We start from the raw sequence: 11,100 nt of genomic DNA on the forward strand, positions 1-11,100 counted from the left end.
GCTAAGTGGGGCAGGAGGGAGCAGCAGCAGCTGTGAGGATCGGTGTTGGTTTTTTTCTTTAAATGTTAAAGAAAGGAAAAGCTCTTTAGACAGATTTTTTGGGGGCTGGGGTTGTTTGCTATTTGGAGACAGCTGCGAGGGAGAGGTCTCAGCTATGCACGTACCTCAGTTTACTTGGGCTCTCTTGCCTTTCCTGAGTCTGCAGCCGCCTGCTGCAGAGCATCCAGCCCTGTGGGAGAGGGATGTGGGGATCGAGTTGCCATAGGATTCGCTGGTGCATGATGCTTCCCTCCTTGTAAACATAAATCCCACAGTGTGTCTGGGTCAGGACCGGAGTGAGCCAGGTTTGCATCTGTGCCTGCAGGGCAGACTGGGGAGTGCTACAGTTCCTGCGTGCAGCTTTGCTGCAGCTGATTAATGCTGGAGGGGGCAAGGAGAAAATTCTCCGGGGGGAAATGAACCTCCCAGGTGAGGGAATCTCAGCCAGGCACAGCTTTAATGGGATATGGAAGCAGAATAAGAGATTGTAGTAACGGGTTGTAGCTGCCTGTCCTGCCAGCTTGTCCCTGTTCCACCTCTCCCTTCCTTGCTCCAGCTTCCTGCCATTGGCTCTATGAGCATCCTGCATGTAATTCCTGGCATGAAGGCTCAGCCTCACTCACAAGAGCAGTTGTGCCAAACCATGCTGCAGAGGAGAGCAGGATGAGCTGGGGTGAGGCTCTGCCGGGGCCCTCAGGAGCTATAGAAGTTGGTCCCTGCCTGGCTTAGTGCCCCTCTGTGATGTGTGGGTTGAAAAACCTGGAAAGAAACCATCCCTGAGCTGGTGCTGTGTCTCAGGAGGGTTTGGAAATCTCCAGTAGCCTGGCTGCTGCTATTCAGTGGGTTGAGCTGCAGCTCTAAGCACGTCTCGAAGGGCCAGGATCCAGAGGACCAGCTCCTTGCAGCTTCGTTCCTTGGCTGCCTTAAATGACTCCCTCTCTGCTCCGTGCCTCAATTTCCCCATGTGTGAAATGGAGGTAATTTGATGCCCTCCATATCAAAGCATTCTGACATTTACTGAAGGAAATAGCTGTACAGGCAAAGCAACGATCATTTCCTGGAATACACTGGGGTCTTCTGGAGTATTTTCTCTGCACTGCCCTGATATTACATAGATACGATCCTCCTCTGCAGCAAATTGCTATAGCCCAGTTGAACTCAATTGAGCTATGATGGTTCATTCTGCAGATAATCGTTCAGGTCTTTTCCAACCTAAGCCAGTCTGCGATTCAATGAATAGGGAAGGAGAAATAACTGGTAGAAAAGATGCACGGACACAAACTTTGTATCTCCAGGGCTTACTGCCTCAGGTAGAAAACCATTTGCTGAGCTTTCCTGCTCCAGGTGGGCAGCCCTGATGTCGGCCAAGCTCTACGTGCTCATCAGCTGGCCTGATGGCAGCCGTGTCATCAGCATGGAGAACATCAAGGAGCCCCGCAAGCCCTTCCATCTCTATGCTGTGGGTGAGCAGGTGCTGGCCCGCTGCCCCGGCTTCAGTGGGCTCTACTGGGGCATTGTGGAAGGCATAAGTGGTGAGTGACACCCCTCCAGTTTGGGAATTCACAATTTGGGGCTGCCTGGGAGCAGCCCTAAGAGAAGAATTTTGATGCTGAAATGTCCTCTCTTCGTACAGAGCATAAAGATGTGTTGGAGAAGAAGCTGCTGGAAGATAGACAACTCCTGGAGAAGTTAAGTGAGTGATGTCTTTGCTTTTGACCCTTTCATATGGTAGGACGGGGGTTTTGTTAAGAAAAGAATTGAAGATTGCACCTTTCTGCCTTCATTGGGATTTCTGGGTGGGAAGCTGCTGAGTGTTCCATCACAACCTTAGTATCAAGGTAAACAGCAGCACGTGGGAGCAGGGAGATGCACAGCACTGATACCCCATTACACGCCTTGAGTGCCTGCCTTTCTTTCAGAAGATGAACCAGCTGTCCACAGCGTGATGCCACCCCAGCCAAAAAAATCCAGGAAAACCTTCCCAAAATGGACCCCAGTGAATGCATGCAGGAAATACCACTCTGACAGGACTTACTCTGGGAAGCCACTGCTGCAGGCAGCTGAGCCCAGCCTGCCCTGCAGTGCTGGCAGCCCCTCCATCACCAAGGAAAGATGTACCCTGGGGCCACCCCATCCTACCAGCACCTTCACCCCCCCAGCTGCTTTCGTCAGCCTGGCTGTACCAGGGACTTCCCAGGGTGAGGAGGACAGAGCTGACACCGCTACCAAAGGTAACTGTAGCTGTAAATTGGGACTTTGACTTCTGGCTGTTTCCTGATGGGTGGGCTGAGCTAGGAATCTGTGCACTTGCCAGGAGATCCCTGCTTTGATCCAGGTCTGTGAGGATAGGATTCCATTTTCTGGTCCTTTCTATCGAGGAGGTCTTTTCCAGGAGGGCTGTCTAAAAGAGATGCATGCATGTGAGGCAGCATAGAGTGTCTGCTCTACCGTGTACCAGCTGTTCCCCCCTGTCCATTCACTAGTGCATGTATTAAGTAGTTACAGAAATACCCCAGTGCAATATCTACTTGCTGGTTAACAGCAGTGTCCAGAGGCACATTGGCTCTTCCTGCTCTGCCTGCTGTGTCTTTTGTAATGGAAACAGAAGAAGCCCTTCAGATACCTCCTCACTCTAAAAACAAAATCCTGGTTGTTTGATCCTGGAAAGCAGCTCTGGATAGTTCTGTTTTTGCAAAGGGAACAACGTGTTGCTGTGCTGAGTGCTTAGGTAATTTGTTCTGGAGACAAGAGATCCAGGTGCTGCCCCTGTCAACAGCAGGCTAGTTCAGCTTGTTCCCCATCCCTGCCTCTTAGATTACGTTGCCCTGGCAATGAAGAGGAAGTCAGATGGCATCTTGTCCCAATGCCAGCATCACATCTGTCTGAACAGGTAACACCTGAAAGCGCGGTGGGAACCCTGAATGTCTCATACCACGTAAATTAATTTCATGCAGTGTAGTCTGTCCACTCTGGTCCTTTATGCCCTAGTAGTGCTGTCTGAGTAGATAATATAAGACAGTTAATATAGATTTAAACCCAAAGCACTGAAGATAATGGCAGTCAGTGTGACTATATTGATCCTGCAGAGCAAGTGACTCCCTTGTGCTCTGGAGTCCTGATCCCTTGGTGGGTCAAATAAGAATTCCCAGCATCGGTGTGTGGGGCTTCCTCCACCTGGAAAGAGGGGCTCAGGAGGTTGTCTGCATGAGGAACCATAGGTACTTCTTCTTAGTTCATTTGATTTTGCTGTAAATGAAACCAGAGTTGACTTTGCTGTCAACCCTTGAATTCCAGATAATGCTCGTCGAGAATGACCACAACAGGAGAGTGGAGCTTGTGGCAGTGCTTTTTAGCTTGCTTTTTTCTTCCAGCTGTGAAGAAGGAAAGCTGGACACTTTGCAGGAGACAGATGGCTTTGAGAGAGTTCAGAAAAAATTTGCTCCCGGTGAGATGGAAAGGTAATTAGCCAAGGGAGGCACTTGTTCTTCACTGTATTTTCCTCCTGATAGGATAGAACACTGAGTCTGCAGCTGGGTGACAAAGTGGTGCCATTTTAGAACCAAGAGCTGCTCAGTGTCTGTACAATCAGAGCCTGGTGTTTGATCTGTTTGTAGAGCTCAGAGTTAGAGATGCAAGAAGGATCTAAAACAGTGCAAAAACCACAAAGCTCTTGCTTATAGCCATCAAAATGACACCTATCATGTTTGAGCACGACTGCATTGCTTGCTTTATTGCCCATTACTTTGATGACAAGTACCCAGTGATGAAATAGCTACTGGGGACATTTTTACTGCGAAGAAACAGGTGCCAAAAATCACCTCATGGCATTTGCTTTGTCATTTCCTGCATGTCCATTCTTTCATACCATGAATACATGCCTCCTGGGACTTGCAGGGCTGATATGTTTCCTTAAAGCAGAGAAGAAAAATGAGCATCAAAGTCTCCCTGTATGCATGACAAAGTGAAGTTGGGGGTTAAAGTCAGAACACTTCTGGGCTTCTGGAAAGCTCTGACCGTGTCATTCTGTGCCCTTGCCTTGCTGGGTGGGCTGGTACTCTTGTCCTGTGCCCTTTTGCAGGAAACAAACCAGCGTGGCGTGGGTGGAGGTGTCTCAGCTTTAGCAATGGCTGTGGTGAGGCCATGCTGTCTTTCCTGTTGTCTGTTATCCCTTGGTTTACTTCTTCCAGAGAGAAGATAGAGCAGCTGGAAAGGATGGTCTTGGACCTCCAACAGGATGTCCTCTCTCTGAAGAAGAAGGTACAGAGGCTGGAATCTCTGTCCTTCCAGGAGGAGCCCCACCGGCAGCCCTGCGAGGTGGTAGAGCTCTTCAATGGCTACACCAAGGAACAGCTTCGAGAAGCAATCCGCTTTGACCAGAAGATCAGCACTGCCTGCAAGACGCTGCTCTACAAGCTCTTCACGTCTGACTACATCCAGAGCCACTCCATCACGGGGCGCAGAGGCAACACTTTCCGAGAGGCGAAGCCCATGATGGATGAGCGCTGCATCAAAATCATCAGGGTGCTGCTGAAACAGAAGTTTGGGGACTACCTCAGTGACACGGTGATCACAGAGAAGATACAAAACGTGCAGAAGGCTCTGAGGCAGAAGTTTAAGACAGAATGTCTCTGACAAGGGGGTGATTTGGTGTCTCTGGTCCTACTCTTCTCTTTGATGCACCTGAGCATCCCTCCCAAAAATACCGTGTCTGCGTTGCTGCTGCTTGGCTGATTCCTCCTGAGGCACTGAAGATGACACAAACCTTTCACAGTCGTCTGCCTGCTTTAATCAGAGGGAAGTTTGCTCAGCTTGGCTCCAGGTTTGCGCATCTGCCAGCACTTTACCAGTTCCTTCCACTCCAGTCTGCGTGCCAACCTCAGCTCATAGCTGGGTGTTGATCCCTGGGTCTTCTTGATGGACGCAATCAGAACATGGAAATTTCCCATTGGATCCAAGCGTGGATTGGTGAGCCAGCCTTGTTCTAGCTTGCAGTGGCTATTGAGGGAGATTGGTGATGGGACAGGAGCTGTAGCCCCAAGAAATCAGCAGCTCCATTCGCACAGGGACTTGGTAGCATCCAACGTGACTTCTCCCTGCATGGCACAGCAGTCCTCTCATCCTGTGGGCAGCACCTGCTCCCTTTTTGAATGCATACTGTAGCTTCTCATGGTAACAGAAGGGCAGCTCATTAACACAATGCCATAACACCTTCAGAGAAGGATTTTTTCTTTTTTTTTCCTCTCCCCTCTGTTTTAATGTGGCTGTCTGGAAGAAGTGTCTGCACTAATGAAGTCTGCTGAACAAGAGAAGGTCTCTTATGGAAGTTTCATTGCATTGATTTTCCTTTTGAGACTAGATTATCTCCATGGAGAAATCCTGCATGTTTCTGTGAATGGGGGCAAGCAATGGGGCAAAAATTGGCCAACTGTGGGTACACCTTTCCTTCAAAGATCAGAAAATCTGTGATGCAGCCATTATAATTTAAGTACAGTGTTTCTATCCTAACTAAGAAATGCCAGGTAGAATCAGCTGGTTGGTTTTTTTTCTATGTGAGAGGCTGTGAGAAAGGACTAGGAAAAAAACCTTTTTTTTCCTGAATAGATTATAGAGTTGGGATCTGGGTGCATTAACAGTGTTTTTAACATGAAAAGAATAACATTCTGGCACTAATCCACCTGACAGAAATGCTGCAAATTACCAAACATTTCCTTTGAAAAAAGCTTCTCAGACACGAATTATTTCTTAATTTTGAAATTATTCAGACAAGGAAATGTCAGTTGCTTTGAGTTAAAATGTTTGGCTTAATTTATGTATTTTTCTCTGTTTCCAGTGTTTAATACCTTCACGGCCACACAAGAGATAATAATGCAAAATAAACGTACTGAAAATAGTAGGGAGAAAAAAAAAATAGCATTATTTTCAGGATTTTCCCCCTTTCCTCCCTTTTTCTAATTCAACAATAAAATCACTAAGGAAATACCCTGAGGCATTTTGCTTTTGGTGGCAAAGGTGTTTGCCGACAATTTTGGTGCTGCTTTCATTAGATGTGTTTAACAGTCATGCTGCATTGGTGGAATCAATAACTGATTGATTCCACCTCGAGTACTGTGTCCAGTTTTGGGCCCCTCACTGCAAGAAAGATATTGAGGCCCTGGAATGTGTTCAAAGGAGGGCAATAAAGCTGGTGAGGGGTCTGGAACACAGGCCATATGAGGAGAGGCTGAAGGAGCTGGGAATGTTCAGCCTGGAGAAGAGGAGGCTCAGGGGAGACCTCATTGCTCTCTATAACTTCCTGAAGGGAGGTTGTAGTGAGCTGGGAGTCGGCCTCTTCTCTCGTGTCATCAGTGATAGGACCAGAGGGAATGGCTTCAAGCTATGGCACGGGAGATTCAGGCTGGACATTAGGAAATATTACTTTTCAGAAAGGGTGGTCAGGCACTGCAATGGATGCCCAGGGAGGTGGTGGAGTCACCGACCCTGGGGGTGTTCAAGGAAAGGCTGGATGTTGTGTTGAGGGACGTGGTTTAGTGGGAGCTATTGGGAATAGGCGAACGGTTGGACTGGATGATCTTTTAGGTCTTTTCCAACCTTGGTGATTCTATGATTCTATGATTCTATGATTCTATGATGATATTCCTTTTGTTTCTTCTTCCTCTCAACCGGGTGAAAGTGTCAGGGGTGTTTCTTGTTAGCGTGGACCTTGATGTGAGCAGCAGCTGAACCCAATCACCTGTCAGTGCCGCACCTGGAGCCACGTGCACCTCTGATTTATAAAGAGCAAAATTGCCCCAAACAGCCCTTAAAATGTGGCTGCCATTCCAGCAGTGTGTTACTGAGGACCTCAGGTTGGCCTTACTGGCGAGCACCCCAGGAGATGCTTTGAGTGTTGGCTTACCAAAGGGAGGATCCAGGAGGCATAGGTAGCCTGATTTTGATGTGCTTTGGCACCAGCCCCTGGGGCTTTGAGCATCTCCAGTTTCCAGCTCCCCCAGCAGCGCTCTTTCTGCTTTTATCCAACCTTCTGGTGCATCACTACATCCCTCGCCAAGCTGCAGCCTGGAAAGCCAGCTCACTAATTTTATTTAGTAAAATATTAAAACACTGTGTTATTTTCCTCCTCGCTGAGCTGCTGGTCGTTACCATGAAAGGAGGTAGAAATCAAACTGCAGGGAAGACTGATTGCAGGTACTGATGGCTCCTGAAACAAGATGTCTCTAATTAGCTCCTCTGGAAGCAGCTGAGCCTGGGAACCTTTCTGTCAAGAACCCCAGAAGCTCCCAGAATCAGGGCTAGAGGTAGGAGCTGCTGGCTGCTGCCCAGCTCTGCGTACAGCAGCCTCTGCACTAATGAGACCATGTTCAAATGGGCTTTTCCAGGCAATAAACTTTATCCTCAGGCACTGCTGAAGGCTTTGATATGGCAGAGGGGACTGAAGAAAGGCAATGCAGGTGGCTTTTCGTTAAACTTCATTTGTGAGGTATTTGTTGAGGGGAGACAGTGGCTGCAGGCTAATTGGGAGCACTCAGTCACTGACAATCAAGCACCTCCACGAGGAAACCAGTGCTCTCCTCTTCTGAACTCCAGCTCGGGCTAATCAGCCTCAGGAGGGGAGATCACAACACAGGGATGGGGCATCCCCTCAGGGATGAAGGGTCAGGGAAGATGGAGGAGGAGGAGGAGGAGGAGGGTTTGTGCCAGAGCCATTTCACATGGGGCTGTTCACAGCCTGCATTCCTCTCTTAGTGATGAAGGGCAGCTTGATTGCACTGCATTAACCTTTCACTTTAAAGGAATTAGTGGGAGAAGCAGGAGGGTCTTTCTGCTGAAATGAATCAGGTGAAGTCATGACACCTTATTAAAGGTGGTGCTCCTGTTCAGTTTCTGGGCACCCTGGGTACTGCAGGACATGGGCAGTGAAAGCTGGGCTCAAACACAGGCTGAGCTTCAAGTTAAGAGCATCCTGGAGAGGTACTGCTGATGGGAGCTCACCTGGGGAAAGAAATACAAGTTGCCAAAAGAAGTGGGAAATTCTCTGGTGCTCAGCCCCATTTATTTCAGCTTTATCTCCTTGACTGTGCCAGGGGGGGTCCAGTGTCCAGCACAGGCAGACTTTAATTTCCCATTTCTTGGCTCATAAGAAATGCACACCACTGAATATCCACGCTGTGTGAATCCCCTAGAAAGTGTAGATCAGTTTAATGAAAACAGGCAAACTGTGAGCGTTGGTTAAAGGAATGATGTTAAAATGTAACTGAATCTTTTCTGGTGTTTTAATCAAGCTTTACAAAAGCTGGCTGCCTTTGCAAATCCCTGGCAGCTGCCACCAGCTCCAGGAGATGCTCTGAGCTTGCACCAAGCAGAATTAGTGATGGAAATGCTTTGTGCTTAATCATTCCAGGTGCTCTATCAGCCAACCCGAGGAACTGGGATGCAAACTAGAGAGAGCTCAGCTGCATGGCCATGGAATGTGAAATTCCAGGCTGTGATCTCTCACTCTCAGAGCTCTCATGCCCTGGTGGCATTCAGCACACAAAGAGCATCTTGTTTTGTTCTGGTAGGTCTTTATCTTATTTGGCTTTTAAAATGTGGTGAAAGACAGAGAATGCACCTGGAGATGTGGCCCCACAGCTGCACAGTTATCTTGCCTTAATGCTTTTGAATTTTTTATTTTTAATTTTTTTTAACAGAAGTCACTTTTCATCATCATTTTACATTTTTCTTGAAAGGATAACTGCATGTTTTTGGAGAGCATAGCCACATACCTGGTAGGTGTGCAAATATAACAGATTTTATATCTTTCATCTTTCTGCTTCAGTTACTCATTACATGTGATTTTTAGTGGTCTTTCTCTGTACATGATTACATTATTCAGCCTCATATCTCTCTATCTCCTGAATCTATTCAGAGTCAAATGGAACTGGGGAGATCATTATTAAAACACAGGAAGTGCAGAAATAAAATTAACCATAGCACCAGTTCTCTGTGTGCTGAATGCACCGAGGAAATAAAAGGGCCTTCCACTTCTAATGAAATCTGGATATGAATTGCCTTGTGAGAGCTTAAATGAATTATGTTCAGAGGCCAAAAAGAGAGAAAAGAGGCAGCTTGGTGCCCTCCAACTGTGGGCTGACTGCTTGCATTGCCTTGGTGTGCAGCATGTAGAAACTTGCCATAGAAGCTCCAAAACCAGGGGCATATTCTGCTTCGAGTCAGCTTTGAGATTGCCTGAACAGTTGGGCCATACATCCACCTGCAGCTGGAGGCCATCCTGATGACATATGGATTCCATGGAGGTTGCTGGCCCTCTCCCACCTCCTCCTGCAGGCTCAGCCTTTGCATTTATCCTTGCCCTTGTGCCTAAATGGAGGGGGAAGGACAGAGGTGTGATGGCTTCTCATCCCAGTGATTATCCCATTCTAATCCTCCCAGGGAGGATTTGGGGCATAGATACAGCTTGTCAGCTTCTTCCCATGAGCACAGGAAGATAAGGGTTGGTGGGACCATGCTCCAGCATCCCCTTGTCAATGGCACGTGCCTGTCTACAGCATCACACTCCTCCAGCCACATGATGCAATTTGGAGGCACGTTCTCTCGTAATGGTACGTCTTATTAGGTGGGTTGTTACTTGTTTTGGTTGTTTTTTTTTCTCCCCACTTTTGATGGAGCCATGAGAACTGTGTGCCTCACTCAAGAAGGGAGAAATTAGCATCCTGTAAAGCCGACGACTGCATGATGCTTATTGATTGCTTCTCATAGATACAAGCAGCAGAGCCCAGCGTTGGGCATGTGAGGGATGAGGAAGCTACAGAACCAATGTACTCCTGCTAATGAATAATCGTTAAACTCTTGTGATCCAAAGGAGATGGGAGTTTATTATTATTTCTGTTAATTCGAGTAGCATCATGCCCAGAGACACAGAAGGTGGAGATGAATGACTTCATGACCTATATATTATGGGCTAGATTTTGTCCTGGTAATGTGAGAAAATCCATCGTTTCTTAAGTGAGAGGAGTGCTACAATCCCTGACTTCAGTGGAGCAACGTCACTGCTGTTATAATTTTGCTGTGTTTACTAGAATGGTGCTGGGGAAGGGTCAGATCTCTCTTCTGTATGTCTCATTCTGTGGAGTTTGCCCCTTTTCTAGAGGAGACAGGAGCGATGCTTTGGTCACAGTCTGCCATCACACCTTCAATTGTGGGCAGACCTCCACTGTGCTAGCTCACTCCTGCACAAGGAGGATGTCTCTGCACCCCGTGCATTGTTCTGCTGAGGTTTTCATGCCTTGAAGTTGGCAGCAAGGGTCAAAAGTGAAGGGAAGCCATAGAAAGCACAGGTGAGCCAACAGCCACCTTTGAAGTTTCATGGAAGTGGTTTTGGCCAAGCATTAGATACTGTCAGATGTGTGAACCCCTTTTTTCTTCACTAAAGTTACTTGAGCATCTTTACAACCCACTGTGCTAGGAATGCCCCAAGCACAAAGCCTCCTTCCCCTCCTGGAAGGCAAATAGCAGAGGCCATGAGAAATGCCTGCCTTTGCCTGGACCAAAGGGGGAAGCACATGCTGCTGTCTGCTGGCAGGTCTTTGTGCAGCACGTTTCTTAATCCTCAAGCTGAACCAAGAGAAGCCATTGGGTTTGCATTTTCTGGCAGTGCTGCCACTCTTTTTAATGCTGTTTCTGCATTCCTTTCTTTGGAGTGGAAGAAATGAGCATCGGTGTTTTCGTGATACTTCCAGTGAGACCATTGGGATGAAAACTGAAATCCATCAGTTTAATGAATTGTTTGGGTAGGGGAACTGCAGCTTTTTGTAATCTTGCCATTAATCCAACGAATTCCTATTTATATAATACACACTGCTGGTTTCATTTATACCAAGGAGTGTGCTAGAACTTGTATTTTCAGGAGGAAAACCCAGCTCCAAGAGACCCAGCAGCTGCAGGGACAGACCCACTTTCCAATGCACGATTTGGAAGCTGGGAACATCAGCCTTGTGCTTTATTTCTTGTATTTTCTGAAGGCCATCACTTGACAGTTTGTGAATTCTGCTGGTTTGCCCATTT

The 11,100-nt window shown here is 47.5% G+C and overlaps 1 protein-coding gene across 1 annotated transcript; it reads left to right on the top strand.

The window, feature by feature from the left end:
- Positions 1-871: 871 nt before the first annotated feature.
- LOC128080928 (uncharacterized) lies at positions 872-5,999 on the top strand. The gene is made up of 6 exons (XM_052683740.1): positions 872-1,571; positions 1,673-1,732; positions 1,959-2,270; positions 2,854-2,929; positions 3,411-3,497; positions 4,227-5,999. The coding sequence occupies exons 1-6, from the start codon at positions 1,397-1,399 to the stop codon at positions 4,669-4,671; spliced, it is 1,155 nt and encodes a 384-aa protein (XP_052539700.1). The 5' UTR covers positions 872-1,396; the 3' UTR covers positions 4,672-5,999.
- Positions 6,000-11,100: the final 5,101 nt, after the last annotated feature.

Source organism: Tympanuchus pallidicinctus, unplaced genomic scaffold (assembly GCF_026119805.1).
Source record: "Tympanuchus pallidicinctus isolate F22 unplaced genomic scaffold, pur_lepc_1.0 scaffold20, whole genome shotgun sequence".
NCBI lineage: Eukaryota > Metazoa > Chordata > Aves > Galliformes > Phasianidae > Tympanuchus > Tympanuchus pallidicinctus.